Source organism: Theropithecus gelada, chromosome 18, assembly GCF_003255815.1.
Source record: "Theropithecus gelada isolate Dixy chromosome 18, Tgel_1.0, whole genome shotgun sequence".
Taxonomy (NCBI): domain Eukaryota; kingdom Metazoa; phylum Chordata; class Mammalia; order Primates; family Cercopithecidae; genus Theropithecus; species Theropithecus gelada.
This window is the reverse complement of record NC_037686.1, coordinates 49,420,059-49,436,834: the sequence shown is the minus strand read 5'-3', so window position 1 is coordinate 49,436,834 and position 16,776 is coordinate 49,420,059. Positions and strand designations below refer to the sequence as shown.

The 16,776-nt window shown below is 37.6% G+C and overlaps 1 protein-coding gene across 2 annotated transcripts in view; it reads right to left on the bottom strand.

Moving 5' to 3' along the window:
• Positions 1–16,776, bottom strand: part of WDR7 (WD repeat domain 7) — a 388,356-nt gene that overhangs the window by 297,740 nt on the left and 73,840 nt on the right. For both annotated transcript variants that reach the window (XM_025365405.1, XM_025365406.1), the window contains exon 14: positions 11,261–11,475. In XM_025365405.1, the coding sequence (XP_025221190.1) occupies positions 11,261–11,475 (215 nt within the window). The remainder of the gene's footprint in view (positions 1–11,260; positions 11,476–16,776) is intronic.

Here is a 16,776-nt window from a genome sequence, read left to right as displayed (position 1 = left end):
CCAGGAATTGAACTCAACTCTGCACCAAGTGGACCTAATAGATATTTACAGAACTCTCTCCACCTGAAATCAACAGAATATACATTCTTCTCAGCACCGCATCGCACTTATTCCAAAACTGACCACATAGTTGGAAGTAAAGCACTCCTCAGCAAATGTAAAAGAACAGAAATTATAACAAACTGTCTCTCAGACCACAGTGCAATCAAACTAGAACTCTGGATTAAGAAAATCACTCAAAACCACTCAACTACATGGAAACTGAACAACCTGCTCCTGAATGACTACTGGGTACATAATGAAATGAAGGCAGAAATAAAGATGTTCTTTGAAACCAATGAGAACAAAGACACAACATACCAGAATCTCTGGGACACATTTAAAGCAGTATGTAGAGGGAAATTTATAGCACTAAATGCCCACAAGAGAAAACAGGAAAAATCTAAAATTGACACCCTAACATCACAATTAAAAGAACCACAGAAGGAAGAGCAAACACATTCAAAAGCTAGCAGAAGGCAAGAAATAACTAAGATCAGAGCAGAACTGAAGGAGATAGAGACACAAAAAACCCTCCAAAAAAAATCAATGAATCCAAGAGCTGGTTTTTGGAAAAGATCAACAAAACAGATAGACTGCTAGCAAGACTAATAAAAACGAAAAGAGAGAAGAATCAAATAGATGCAAAAAAAATGATGAAGGGGATATCACCACCGACTCCACAGAAATACAAACTACCATCAGAGAATACTATAAACGCCTCTATGCAAATAAACTAGAAAACCTAGAAAAAATGGATAAATTCCTGGACACATACACTCTCCCAAGACTAAACCAGGAAGAAGTTGAATCCCTGAATAGACCAATAACAGGCTCTGAAATTAAGGCAATAATTAATAGCCTACCAACCAAGAAAAGTCCAGGACCAGACGGATTCACAGCCGAATTCTGCCAGAGGTACAAGGAGGAGCTGGTACCATTCCTTCTGAAACTATTCCAGTCAATAGAAAAAGAGGGAATCCTCCCTAACTCATTTTATGAGGCCAACATCATCCTAATACCAAAGCCTGACAGAGACACAACAAAAAAAGAGAATTGCAGGCCAATATCCCTGATAAACATCGATGCAAAAATCCTCAATAAAATACTGGCAAACCGAATCCAGCAGCACATCAAAAAGCTTATCCACCATGATCAAGTGGGCTTCATCCTTGGGATGCAAGGCTAGTTCAACATACGCAAATCAATAAACGTAATCCAATATATAAACAGAACCAAAGACAAAAACCACAAGATTATCTCAATAGATGCAGACCTTTGACAAAATTCAACAGCCCTTCATGCTAAAAACTCTCAATAAATTAGGTATTGATGGAACGTATCTCAAAATAATAAGAGCTATTTATGAGAAACCCACAGCGAATATCATACTGAATGGGCAAAAACTGGAAGCATTCCCTTTGAAAACTGGCACAAGACAGGGATGCCCTCTCTCACCACTCCTATTCGAAATAGTGTTGGAAGTGATGGCCAGCACAATCAGGCAGGAGAAAGAAATAAAGGGTATTCAATTAGGAAAGAGGAAGTCACACTGTCCCTGTTTGCAGATGGCATGATTGTATATTTAGAAAACCCCATTATCTCCTTAAGCCGATAAGCAACTTCAGCAAAGTCACAGGATACAAAATCAATGTGCAAAAATCACAAGCATTCTTATACACCAATAACAGACAGAGAGCCAAATCACATGAGTGAACTTTCATTCACAACTGCTTCAAAGAGAATAAAATACCTAGGAATCCAACCTATAAGGGATGTGAAGGACCTCTTCAAGGAGAACTACAAACCACTGCTCAATGAAATAAAAGAGGACACAAACAAATGGAAGAACATTCCATGCTCATGGATCGGAAGAATCGATATTGTGAAAATGGCCATACTGCCCAAGGTAATTTATAGATTCAATGGCATCCCCATTAAGCTACCAATGACTTTCTTCACAGAACTGGACAAAACTACTTTAAAGTCCATATGGAACCAAAAAAGAGCCCACATTGCCAAGACAATCCTAAGCCAAAAGAGCAAAGCTGGAGGCATCACACTACCTGACTTCAAACTATACTACAAGGCTACAGTAACCAAAACAGCATGGTACTGGTACCAAAACAGAGATATAGACCAATGGAACAGAACAGATTCCTCAGAAATAATACCACACATCTACAACCATCTGATCTTTGACAAACCTGACAAAAACAAGAAATGGGGAAGGGATTCCCTATTTAATAAATGGTGCTGGGAGAACTGGCTAGCCATATATAGAAAGCTCAAACTGGATCCCTTCCTTACACCTTATATGAAAATTAATTCAAGATGGATTAGAGACTTAAATGTTAGACCTAAAACCATAAAATCCCTAGAAGAAAACCTAGGTAGTACCATTCAGGATGTAGGCATGGGCAAGGACTTCATGTCTAAAACACCAAAAGCAGTGGAAACAGATGTCAAAATTGACAAATGGGATCTAATTAAACTAAAGAGCTTCTGCACAGTAAAAGAAACTACCATCAGAGTGAACAGGCAACCTACAGAATGGGAAAAAAGTTTTGCAATCTACTCATCTGACAAAGCGCTAATATCCAGAATCTACAAAGAACTCAAACACATTTACAAGAAAAAAACAAACAATCCCATCAAAAAGTGGGCAAAGGATATGAAAAGACACTTCTCAAAAGAAGACATTTATGCAGCCAAGGGAAACATGAAAAAATGCTCATCATCACTGGCCATCAGAGAAATGCAAATCAAAACCACAATGAGATATCATCTCACACCAGTTAGAAAAGACAGGAAACAGGTGCTGGAGAGGATGTGGAGAAATAGGAACACTTTTACACTGTTGGTGGGACTGTAAACTAGTTCAACTATTGTAGAAGACAGTGTGGCGATTCCTCAAGGATCTAGAACTAGAAATACCATTTGACCCAGCCATCCCATTACTGGGTATATACCCAAAGGATTATAAATCATGCTGCTATAAAGACACACGCTCACGTATGTTTACTGAGGCATTATTCACAATAGCAAAGACTTGGAACCAACCCAAACATCCATCAATGACAGACTGGATTAAGAAAATGTGGCACATATACACCAAGGAAAACTATGCAGCCATAAAAAAGAATGAGTTCAAGTCCTTTGTAGGGACATGGATACAGCTGGAAACCTTCATTCTCAGCAAACTATCGCAAGAACAGAAAACCAAACACTGCATGTTCTCACTCATAGGTGGGAAGTGAACAATGAGAACATCTGGACATAGGAAGGGGAACATCACACACCAGGGCCTGTCGTGGAGTGGGGAGACAGGGGAGGAATAGCATTAGGAGATATACCTAATGTAAATGACGAGTTAATGGGTGGAGCACACCAACATGGCACATGTGTATATATGCAACAAACCTGCACGTTGTGCACATGTACCCTAGAACTGAAAGTATAATAAAAAATAAAAATAAATTTAAAAAAATATATCAAATTGGATTACTCAAAAAAAAGAAAATGTAAAGTACAAAAAGAACAGAGGTTAACTATAAGGACAATATTAAATAATATTGACTGAAGAAAACAATAATAATGTCTAGTGGAATTTAAAGTATATGTAAAGTTACAATGCATGGCAACTGAAATGTAAAAATAAGGGGGCAAATGGAATTGTAGTGTTCTAAGGCTCTAGCACTAGCAGAGAAATTCTAATAGGAATAATTTGTTTTAGAGTGTAGTAAGTCAAAGATGTACTTATAATCTCTAGGGCAAAAACTAAGAGAATACTAACAGAATCTATAGCTAACAAGTAAAAGAAGGGGAAAGTAAAATTTAATTATTGTTGGGAACAGGCCCCCCAAAATCTGGCCATAAAATCTCTGCAGCACTGTTCATGATGGCCTTAACACCCATGCTGGAAGGCTGTGGGTTTACCGGAATGAGGGCAAGGAACACCTGGCCCACCTAGGGCGGAAAACCGCTTTAAGGCATTCTTAAACCACAAACAATAGCATAAGCGATCTGTGCCTTAAGGACATGCTCCTGCTGCAGATAACTAGCCCAACCCATCCCTTTATTTCAGCCCATCCCTTCATTTCCCATAAGGGATACTTTTAGTTAATGTAATATTTATAGAAACAATGCTAATGACTGGCTTGCTGTTAATAAATATGTGGGTAAATCTCTGTTCAGGGCTCTCAGCTCTGAAGGCTGTGAGACCCCTGATTTCCCACTTCACACCTCTATATTTCTGTGTGTGTTTCTTTAATTCCTCTAGTGCTGCTGGGTTAGGGTCTCCCCGACCGAGCTGGTCTCAGCAAAATACATTTGCTGAATCTGAAAGAGGCCAAGAAAAATAAAAATAAACAAACATAAAAACAGGTGAGTGAAATGGAACTCAAATGTTAAGATGGTAGATCTAAACACTATTAGATCAGTTTTCAGAGAAAAATAGAAATAGAGTAGCAGAGATTAGCAGTGGCCATAACAGTTAAGAGAAGAGCAAAGAGATAAAAGGTTTATAAAGAAGCAATTCAGAAAAAAATCCAGCAGTCTGGGAAACTTGGAAAGGAAGTAAATGTGGATAATATTTTACCCACAGATAAATCTAGGACGCATTATTATGACCAATGTTTGCACTGAATTACCAAAAAAGAGTTAACATTCAATACATCTTAATTAAAAGATAGCAATCATAATGTTTCCTATTCAAAAAGTTAAACAACACATTTTGCAAAAAAAAAAAAAAAAAAGGATTTTATGCTATCTAAATGATCTGGACATTTCAGAGAATACACAAAGTCTATGTTTTAATATGCCAAATCATAGAGGAGAAAAAAAATTCCGATTGCTATTCTTAGCTTTTAAGTGCCAGGATTCAGAAAGCAATCAAAATTATGAGCATAATTATTATGATACCCAAACATTATTCTTTCAGAGTATCATATCTGTTATCATGTGAGAGACTGACACTAATTTTGTTTTGTTTTGTTGCTGTTGTTGTTTGAGACAGGGTCTCGCTCTGTCACCCAGGCTATAGTGCTATGGCATGATCTCAGCTCAATGCAGCCTCAACCTCCTGGGCTCAAGCAATCTTCCCATCCCAGCCCCCAGAGCAGCTGGGACCACAGGTGTGTGCCACTAAACCTGGCTAAGACAGGGTTTCACCATTGCCCAGGCTGGTCTCCAACTCCTGAGTTCAAACAATCCGCCCACCTTGGCCTCCCAATGTGCTGGGATTACAGGCATGAACCACTGTGCCTGGCCAAGGTTTAAATATCTCTATATCATATAATCACCAAAGCTAATATAAGCATGTTAGAAGATCATGATTATTTTATTACTGGAATAATATTACTTCTAATATCTCTCCAGAATGGAAGGGGACAAAAGTTTCCTTTATTTGATGAGAAAATATATTTCCCCTCCTATAGTGACAGGCATTTACTCCTTTGTTTTCTTAAGACCGGACAGCTTAACTAAGGCTCCTTTATTTATTAGGTACTAGACAACAATTGGTGTAATTTAAAATGTTGTCCTAACAACAACTGAGGACAAACAAATCTTACATACTTATGAATATATAATAATTAATATACTTATATTATCAACATACTCATATTTTCTATTAAAATATTCATTAAAGTTTTGGGATAGAATGTTAAGCAAGTTTAATTGATTCTTCAAAGGTCACACATATCATAAGAATTCTTCTAAGGACAAAAACAGTTCACTAAACAAGGCCTGGTATCCTGTACACAACATCATTTGGCTTGTCCTTGTCTGTACCTTACAGTGCCCTTTTCACAGTGAATCATGAAGTCAATTCAATCAGTACAAATGTTTTTAGAGTGACTTTTTCAAGCAAAAAACACAGACTATGTTCTTAGTAGGTTATATTTGACTTCTAAATTCCATTCTCTCGCCTCGTTACACAGAATACAAAGCTACTGACCTTTGCAAATATAGCCCATTCATTTTTTTCAGGCTTTTGACTAATTAGACAACATGAGAGAAACGTAAGGTAAAAGATAAATCATCCTGGTCATTTTTCCACTTCCTCAGCCTCATCATTTTCCCCTATAAATAAGGTGATTCTGATTGGCACAACAATGCCCAAGATGTAAAGCTGCAGAACAGAAAATTACACACAGTAGGATGAAGAAATGAATTTCATGGCAGTAATGGTTTTCTACCTTCACTAATAAAATCCCTTTAGCCCAAGATCTCTCTACGAAGAACCATATATGTGGCAAATGCTTTACAAGAAAAACATGTCAGAAACATCACCTGATATGCTCAGACCATCTTCTTAACATATTCATGTATGCATTCGCCAAATATCATCATGTACAATCTATAAATGACTGGTTATCTATATTTTACAAATCTTCTCTAACTCCTAATCCAGTGAACTGCTTATGCTGCATGGTGCTGGGATTAAAAAAATAAAAAAGAGAAAAAAAAAGATGCCTCTACCTCCAAAGAATTATAACCATCTCTTCCTTCCTTTTAACAGAAATCACAGCCTACTTTCATTCTCTTCCACTGAAAATGATTTGGTACATTCATCTCCCTCTCTTTAATCATTACCAATTACAAGGAAACAATTTCTAGTAAGGGTAAACTCTCCAGCTCTGTTCTTAATACCATGTCCTCCTGCATCGCCCCGCCCATTATCCTTCCACCAAAATAAATGCTCAGTGATCTCCTAAACAGAGTATAAACCCTGCTCTTAAATCCCTAGCCACTGAAGCTACTACCCTCCTCTTTTTCCATCAAAAGCTAATTTCTTCCACACTCTTTACCTCCACTTCTCATACTCAGCTCACTGTACCCTGATTTCTGACCAAACCAACTCTACCAAAACAGCTCTCTTAATCATCACCAATGGCTTTCCTAATTACTAAACCTACACACCCCAATTCTTTTTTTTTTTTTTTTTTTGGTTGAGACGGAGTCTCGCTTTGTAGCCTAGGCTGGAGTGCAATGGCACAAACTCGGCTCACTGCAAGCTCCGCCTCGCAGGTTCATGCCATTCTCCTGCCTCAGCCTCCTGAGTAGCTGGGACTACAGGTGCCCGCCACCACAACCGGCTAATTTTTGTATTTTTAGTAGAGACAGGGTTTCACCGTGTTAGCCAGGATGGTCTCGATCTCCTGACCTCATGATCCGCCCACCTTGGCATCCCAAAGTGCTGGGATTACAGGTGTGAGCCACTGTGCCCAGCCACACACCCCAATTCTTAATGTTATTTCATTTCTCTGATAAACTGTAGACCTTTTACTTTTGTTTTCAACTGTATGTGTGATCTAGAATCTGCCTGTATGATTTCTCTTTCTCTGCTTCTCACTGGCTCATCTTCTTCCTGATATCTAAACAGGTATTCTGTCTTCAAATTTCTTCCATTTCCATACTCTGTCCCTCAATAATATCATATGAAGATGTGGCTTAAAAAGAATTTCTTAAAGGATAATTTTACAAACAGCTCTCAATTTCTATCCTGTAATTCTGTACCAAGATTTTGCAATGCATTACCAGTAGTCAAAATGTACTAAGTATAATTCATTCATTTTTCTCATTTGTTAATCCATTCAACAAATAGTCATACTTTAAAAAAGAGTCAATTGGCTAGGACTGGAATAATCAAGGATTGAAAAATAAAATTAAACGAGGGAAGCATACGTCTGATCACACAGACTCTCAGAGGCCACTGCAAGAAGTTTGAATTTTGTTTTAAAGATGACCGAAGGCCACTGGAGGTTACCTGCCCAAGGCCACCCACGGCCAGCAAGTTATAGAAACATAGAAACATAATTTGAACACAGACATGCCTGTCACCAGAACCCAGGCTCTTAACCACTCTTTTGAACTGCTTTTATAAAAATAAAGCAAAAGCCATTCCACCGGAGAACCATACTTACAATCTTGATATTAGCAATACTATCTTCTGATGTAGGGGTCGGCAAACTATGGCCTATGGGCCAAATCCAACTCACCACCTGCTTCCGAAAATAGTTTTATTGGAAAGCAGCCATGCTCATTTGTTCACATATTGCCTATGCCTGCTTTCACATCATAAAGCAAAGTTAAGTCACTGTGACAGAGACAGTGCACAAAGCCTAAAATATTTACTATCTAGCCCTTTATAGAGTTTGTCAATCCTTATTCCATCCAACTAAGGAACAGGAATAAAGGAGAGGATAAAGTTGAGATAAGTCGGCCGGGCGCGGTGGCTCACGCCTGCAATCCCTGCACTTTGGGAGGCCGAGGAAGGCGAATCACGAGGTCAGGAGATGGAGACCATCCTGGCTAACACGGAGAAACCCCGTCTCCACTAAAAATACAAAAAATTAGCCAGGCGCAGTGGCAGGCACCTGTAGTCCCAGCTACTCAGGAGGCTGAGGCAGGAGAATGGCATGAACCCGGGAGGCGGAGCTGCAGTGAGCCGAGATGGCGCCACTGCACTCCAGCCTGGGCGACAGAGCGAGACTCCATCTGAAAAAAAAATAAAATAAAAAAATTTTAAAAAAAGTTGAGATAAGTCCAGGATGGGTTAGAACACTGATAATACAGATAGAGCAAGGAAGGAGAATGAGTTATATATCATTCAGCTTCACTCTACACAACTTCACTCACCAAAACCAAAGGAAGAATATGCAAAACTGAACAAAATTTCCTTTTGCAAAGGAAGAATGCAAGTTACTAATGAACCTCCACATCTAAAGGTTCTTGAACACAGACAGACTTGAGGCTGCAAAGCAGGGGTCTTAAGACAATCAGGTATGAGGGAATTGCAAAAGACAGGGCAAAAAAGCTAAAGAAATGGCTCTTTGCACCTTCTGTTCCACATCATCCAATTCAACACATAGTTATTGCACAGCAGCTGCTGCTAGATGTCATGGAAAAGCACAGAGATAAATAAGTCAAAAATCCCTGCTCTCCAAAAGACTGAATTTCAGTAGGGAGAATTAGGTAAGTATATAAGTTATCATAATATAAATAAAAAATTACATGTCATAAGAGAAATGAAAAGGGGTTCAAATATACACAATCTTGCAAAAGACTCATTGCACAATAATAAAGTATAATTTTACTGAATACCCTCTTGATCTTCTAGTGAGAAAAAAAAATCACAGGATAGTACATTCTCCATCTTTGCAAAGTTTTGAATGTCCAGTATAATTAACACAATTAGCAAAATAAAATATCTGTTACTTCCATATAGCCCTGATTGCTAACACCGTTCTACCAAGACAAAAAGCAGGACACTTTCTATAGAGTATCCCAATACAGACTTCACTTTCCATTGAAAGACTCATGTAAAAAATTAGATCCAATATCCTAGAGTAAGTCCTGTGCCATTGAGAAGCTCTTAGTTGTTTGTTTTTTAACTGTGGGTGGGTTTATTTCTCCTGAGGTTAGAAAGCTATCCAGAGGACAGCTCTTTAAATATTCCCTTCAGAAGGAGCCTCAAACTCAACATGAGAAAATAGTTACAGAAATCCCTAATGGTCCAGCCAACATACATTTTTCATAAAGTGATTATCCTCCTGCAGCCTCAGCTTCCTAAGCCTTTTTCCTCCCTTCTATAATTGTTTTCCTTGTAGGCCAGGCAACAATTACCACTGCTACAAGACTAAGGAGGTTCACAAGCAACATATTTTACAATACCTAAGTGTAGTGTCTCTGATATCTGGTGCTTTTATCACTAATTGCACTATAAAATACGCTATTAAAACAGGGACAAACAAGATTGTAAAAATCACATAATGGACCATGACCACTTACAAAAGCCATTCATAACTGTTACTGTACCACTCATTTTTCTTTAATTTTCAAGTTATATAATTATTTTTCCAAATTTTTACTTCTAGGGGATACCATCAAGAAAAAGAATATATCTAGGAGTTATACAACATGCACGCATGCTCTTAAACATATTGTTTTATAAATTTGCTCAAAATCAAATTACATATCATGTCAGAAAATGTGCTATGAACACTGAATTCCTAGAGACAGCTACGTGATTCCTTGGAAGTAATTACAAGTATGATCAATGCATTTAAGCTGTGATTTCTTCACAAACTTTCGGGTATGCTACTGAAACCACAGAAGAAAAATGTAGTTTCACAGTTCCAATTGTTGAAATATACAATACAACATAGCTGATAAAACATTTATATCTTGAGGGCAGAAAGAATGATCAAAGGGTGACATTACTGTGAATTACTGGAGGATGTGGGTCAATGGAATTACCTACAGTACTTCACGTGTCATCAGCATGCACAAACTCATGGTTAATTTTCAAGTCTGCAGATGAGCCTTTCAACCCCTTCACTATTTATTCACATGTCTAACCATTTAAAAACATGAAAATCAACAAGAGAGACTAAAATTAAAAGTATTTGTGCTATTCATTACTAACTCTAATGAATATTTAGACGGAACTAGAATTTTAAGTAGTGATTCAGATGAAATATTGAGATTGTCTCTAGGTTTCATTTATCCATTACTAAAGACAAACTAGTTCTAATTCTACCACATTACACAAACACCACAGACCAAACAGTGGCTAGCCTCTACAAAACTAAAGATAAGTAACCAATTCATGAATTGGGACTGGTTTTTTTAACAGGATAATCTTCTGTTAACTGAAGAAGTAACTTATACTTTGATTATTAAGTGTCAGTAAGGAAAGTGTGTTTGAGTTGGGTCTCAGAAAAATTTCAATACTTCTGCAACGCCATCATACTTATTCTGAAACAATTTCTTAAATCTTTACAATGGTTTAACCTTACTAAAATCAGAACCTAATTTTAATAAAATGATACATCACAATTACAGACATCTTAATTGTACCTAAATTATTTTTTTCCCTCCTTAGGACATTAGCTAGTGCTCAATCTTTCAACAGAAAGACTACCAAAAAGTAAGACAGATTATATACACTTGTTTGCCCTAATTTCAGAAACTAAAGTCACTTAATTCAGTTGGAAGGATTTTAAAATATTTGACTGGTAAGAATAATTTACTTTTTCAAATGCCAAGTACTTGAAAAACTCAAACTAGGTTGGATAAACCTAAATGAAAATCAAAAGCTTATTTTTCAAGTGTCATCTCTCAAAAATTATTTCCTAAGATATGCCAAAGTCATGTTACTAAATGAAGTTAAATTGGGGTCTACACACTTCATGAGCCCACATACAAAACTCACCTTGTCAGATGCCTCAGAAGCCAAGAGGTTAGTTGCAAGGGTTTGGAGCTTATGATGGGCCATATTTTTAAGAGCAGCAAGACTACGTCTTGTCATAGCTTGTTTCAGGTTGACTGCTGGATGACTAAGTGAATCGACAGCGGCAGGAACAGCTTCATCACAAGCATTTAGAATTTCAACTGCTGTTATCCCCATCACACAACGATCCAATGCACCTGTGAGAAAAATATATTCATAAATATTTCATAATACTACAACATTTTGAATAGTTTGAGAAAAAAAGGGTATGAAATTTTTTTATGTAGAAATATGTTTTATCAACGCCTCCTGGAAATATTTTTTTGTACTTCCTTCCTCTAACGATCTTCCATGTAGTACCTACCACCTCAATTAATTCCTCTCCACAAAGTCCCTGATGCAGCTTCCCAGTAAAGTCAAGTTCAGAGCTAAGATTCCAACAACCTTCTCCAGGCTTTTCTACTCTTTCTACCTCCCAGATGGTTTTCTTGGCTACTTCTGTCCCATCACACCAGTATGAATACTAAAATCTATGACTTGACCTTCCTCTAAATTGTATATCAATCTTAAAATCTTACTAAAATTTGCTTTTTTCCTCCTTGAATAATTGCTGAAGCTTCTCTAAGAAATTTCCACAAAACAGAAAAAATATTATAATTTCTCCATTCTGTCTGCAAATTCTTGAGTCTTACTCTCACCACCCAGTCAAATATTTCTTCATATGTTTGTGGAAATTACCACTATTTCTATTTACAACTACTTTATTTATTTATTTATTTATTTTTGAAATGGAGTCTTGCTCTGTCGCCCAAGCTGGAGCGCAATGGCACGATCTCGGCTCACTGCAAGCTCCGCCTCCTGGGTTCACACCATTCTCCTGCCTCAGCCTCCCGAGTAGCTGGGACAACAGGTGCCCAACACCACGCCCGGCTAATTTTATGTATTTTTAGTAGAGATGGGGTTTCACCATGTTTGCCAGGATGGTCACGATCTCCTGACCTCGTGATCCTCCCACCTCGGCCTCCCAAAGTGCTGGGATTACACGCATAAGCCACCGTGCCCGGCCTACAACTACTTTAAAGCTTCCTCATTTGGCCATCCTTTCCATTTATCTCCATCTATGCATTTCTTGTCTAAGTCAGAGCACAAATTTCCTCCAATGCAAGCTTCACCACCTCCTTCACCCACCTTTCAAGCTCTTTATGTTACATTTTCAATGAGTTATTCCCTGGCCCTCTTATCAAATTCTCCCTTTTCTGCTTCATTTTCTCCACAACATGAACACCAGAGAACATACTATATGTTTAAAGTTTTTGTTATTTTTGACCTGCCTCTCTCCACCCAGAATGTAAACTACACAAGAGCTAGAGAGTTTCAGATGTTTTGTTCACTGTCGTATCCCTGGTACATTGAACAGTGCCTGGCACATTAGAGGCACTGAGTAACTATTTGTTGATTAAATGGAGATAGAGTTACAGCCTCAAAATACAGAGTTGTAACAAATCTATGAGAAAAAAATAAGCCAACAAAATAATGTTTAAAGAATATGAACAATCGAGAAAACAAATACAGATAGGTAGTAATCATACAAAAAGATGTCAACCTCACTAATAATCAAAGAAATCAAATTGAAGCAATAATGAAATACTATTTATCTCTTACCGTACAGATATTCAGCATTCTCAAGTGTGTAAGAAAACTGGTAATATATTTTTAGTACAAATAAAAATTAGTAATTTTTAAACAAATTCTATTAAATTTAAAACTCACATTTCCTGTAACACAGGAATTCCTCTTCTAAGATTATGCTAAATAATGATACCATATCCAAACATATATGTGTGTGGTTGGGTTATAATTGTCTTAATCACAATAGAAAAATTTTTTGGAAACCTAAATATCTATCATTAGTAGACTGGGTCAATAATTTATGATGTATCCACTAAAAGGAGTACTGTGAAGTAACAAACACAATGTTTAAAAGGAAGCTCAGCTATATATATTAACATAGAATAAAAGCCACAACATATTGTTAAATGAAAATAACAAGTTAGAGAACAGTATTCATAGTCTAAAGTGGGGGAAAGGATATTACAGTCACAGAAAAATACTCTTAATAGATGTACACTACATGGTTAACAGGGTATATTTACATGGCTGAATTAGTATAGAACTTCATATTCTTGTACATGAAGATTTGTAAGATATCAATTTTTTACAAATATATATGTTTTTAAATATTGTGGGAAAAGATTATTTTAAGTAAATTAAAGTTAATTTGATTTTGAAAATAATATATTCTTTCAGATATCTTAAAGTTTCACAGGAATAAATTTAGAATTTACTGCTCTAGCTCTTAATTCTCTATTAGATGTGGTTTGTAGTTATAATGGAAAGGCTTAAGTGACTTTCCCTTATTGATATCCAAAATAAAATCATTAATCAACAAATAAGTGAGAATATACTACCTGCAAAAACACCAAGTAACTAATTTACTCTCTGGTGTCAAAAGTTTATACTTCCTCTCCTCTTCTGAACAACTGAGCCCCAAGTTAGTAAACAGACCTGAGCAAAGGTAGGAGTCCATGTCAGATAAGGGGCATGGTGGTGAAAAGCAGGCCTGCAGCAGCCCAGGGCAGTATGTCAGAGGCTGAGAGGGTGCAGAGGGAAGCTAAACAAGAGGGAGGTGGTGGCAGCAGTTTGGCACAGAGTTCAGCCCCAGAAGCATGTGCATCAAGAGACACTGTTGGAACCTGAGTGGAGAGAGGAGGGAGTTCACACAGTGAGGCAGCCCAGTACAGATCCCAAAGGTGGGTCTAAGAAATCAACACATGAAAGCAACCTGGCACAGAAGGTTGAAGTCTAAGAAGTATGAGAAGAGCATCCACATGGTGAGGGGGAATGGTATGGGGCCCAAAGAGTGAAGAGGGTATCTATGCAGGTAGGCAGCTTTGCACAGGGTGCTGGATCCCAGAAGGGGAGAAAGGATGTCCATGCTGGGAAGAGAGGACGTCAGTCACAGGGTATCAGCCAGGATGGATAAAAAGCACAACCACATGACGAGGCAACATTATCTACTTGTGCTGTACAGCAAGACAATGCTGAAAGAAAAAAAATATCCAGTGTGAAGGGACTGCCACAGACCAAATCCAAGACATCACATACGAGTTTAGGAAAGTAATCTATTGTATAAAACAGACATCGAACTGAAAATAAATGAGTAACTTAAATGTTTGATAAAGAAAATCTATTTACATGGTTTCAAAGTATCTCTTCACAAAATGCTTACTAATTACAAAAAGAAAAAAAAAATAATTTTCCAGTGAAGAAGTCAAAAAAACACCTTAAGTGACCTAAGTAAACACTAGTGATGAAACAAATTAAAATCATATGCCAACTGATAAGATGTAATGAGAAAAATGTCAGTGATTTTTTTGCCAAAGATACATATTCTGAAAATAACCATGAGAAAACATCAGATAAACAGAAATTGGGAAATATTTTATAAAACGACTGGCCAGAAATATTTAAAACTTTCAGTCTTTAAGGTGAAGGAAGAACTAAGGGACTATTTTAAATTGAAAGGGGGATAGAACTAACCATGCATAATTCTAATCTGGATCTTTTCACAGTAAAAGACTGTAGTGGAACAACTGGAAAAGTTGGAATAAAGTCTGAAGATTAAATAGTTGTAACACAACAATGGTAATCAACTTCCTGGGGCGGGAGGGACCCATTGAGTGAGGGTCAAAACATTTGCACATAAGAAGATAATCAACAACACAAGCCAAAAAGAATAATAAAGAGGCCGATATGGTTTCGCCCTGTGTCCCCACCTAAATCTCACCTTGAATTGTAATAATCCCCATGTGTCAAGGGCAGGATAAGGTGGAGATAATTGAATCATGGAGACAGTTTCCTCTATGCTATTCTCCTGATAGTCAGTGAGTTCTCACAAGATCTGATGATTTTTTAAGGGGCTTCCCTCTTTGCTCAGCACTCATTCTCCCTCCTGCCGCCCTGTGAAAGAAGTGCCTTCCACCATGATTGTAAGCTTCCTGAGGCCTCCCCAACCATGTGGAACTGTGCGTCAGTTAAACCTCTTTTCTTTATAAATTAGCCAGTCTCAGGTATTTATTCATAGTAGCATGAGAATGGACTAATAGAGGTTCAAAAGATAGAAAAAAAATCCATTCCCAACTAAACCTGTTTTTAAAAACATTAGGGAAAGAGTGGACTCTGCCTGAATATTTAAAGATTTTGAAAATTCAAATTAGCAGAAAAGACTTCTGCTTCCAGCCAAGACGGAGTAATAGGAACTGAATTTACCCTTTTACGTAAAATAATTGGGAAAAAATAGATACAAGATTTGAAACAATGCTTTTTCAGACAATCCATAATTGACAAATGTCCATTGTCTGAACATTGATTGACTAACATCCATTGTCTGAATAGCCTAACAGATTCCTTAGCTGAGAGTACAGGCAGATAGAGTTTGCAACAGAATACCAGGGTGAAGAAAGCTCCAGAGAAACCTGCAGAAGGTCCTCCTTACATATTTGGCAGAGTGCTGATTACTGTGTGACTGTGAAGAAACTAACTACTCAAGGCCAGGGAAAGAACCACTTCAAAAGATTAGAGGGTGCAGTACCCAGGACTCAGACAGGATTGTGAATAGTGCCTACTCACCAGCCAGACTGGAAACCTCACAATTCATGAGCCACTGGGTACAGTTCTCAGGAAGGTCTTCCCTTTGCAGTGGATAACAATTAGCTCCACATTTAACCCTGCTCCAGCCCTACCTAACAAGGCAAAACCCAAAAGTATCAAACTGTTTCTCAGTAATTTAACTGTGTCCCACAACAAAGTTCAAAACATTTGCAGAAATACAAAAATATCCAATACCCAACAAAATAAAGTTCACAATATCTGGTATCTAACAAAAAATTACCAGGCATGGCCAGGCGCGGTAGATCATGCCTGTAATCCCTGCACTTTGGGAAGCTAAGACAGGTGGATCACCTGAGGTCAGGAGTTTAAGACCAACCTGGCCAACATGATGAAACCCCCATCTCTACTAGAAATACAAAAAATTAACTGAGCATGGTAGTGTCTGTAATCCCAGCTTCTCAGGAGGCCTGAGGCAGGAGAATCACTTGAACCTGGGAGGCGGAGATTGCAGTGAACTGAGATCGGACCATTGCACTCCAGCCTGGGCAACAAGAGTGAAACTCTGTCCCAAAAAAAAAAAAAAAAAAAAAAATTACCAGGCATGTCAAAAAAAAGATCAATACTGAGTGGGAAAAAAAAAAAAATCAAACCAAGAAAACAAACCCAGAACTGACAAAGATATGAAAATTAGAAGACAAAGGCATTAAGGTATTATAATTATATTCCAGATGTTCAAAAGGTTTGCAAAGAGACATAGAAGATATCAAAAGACCAAAATCTAGCTTTTAGAAATGTAAACTACAATGTTCGGGATGAAAAATACACTA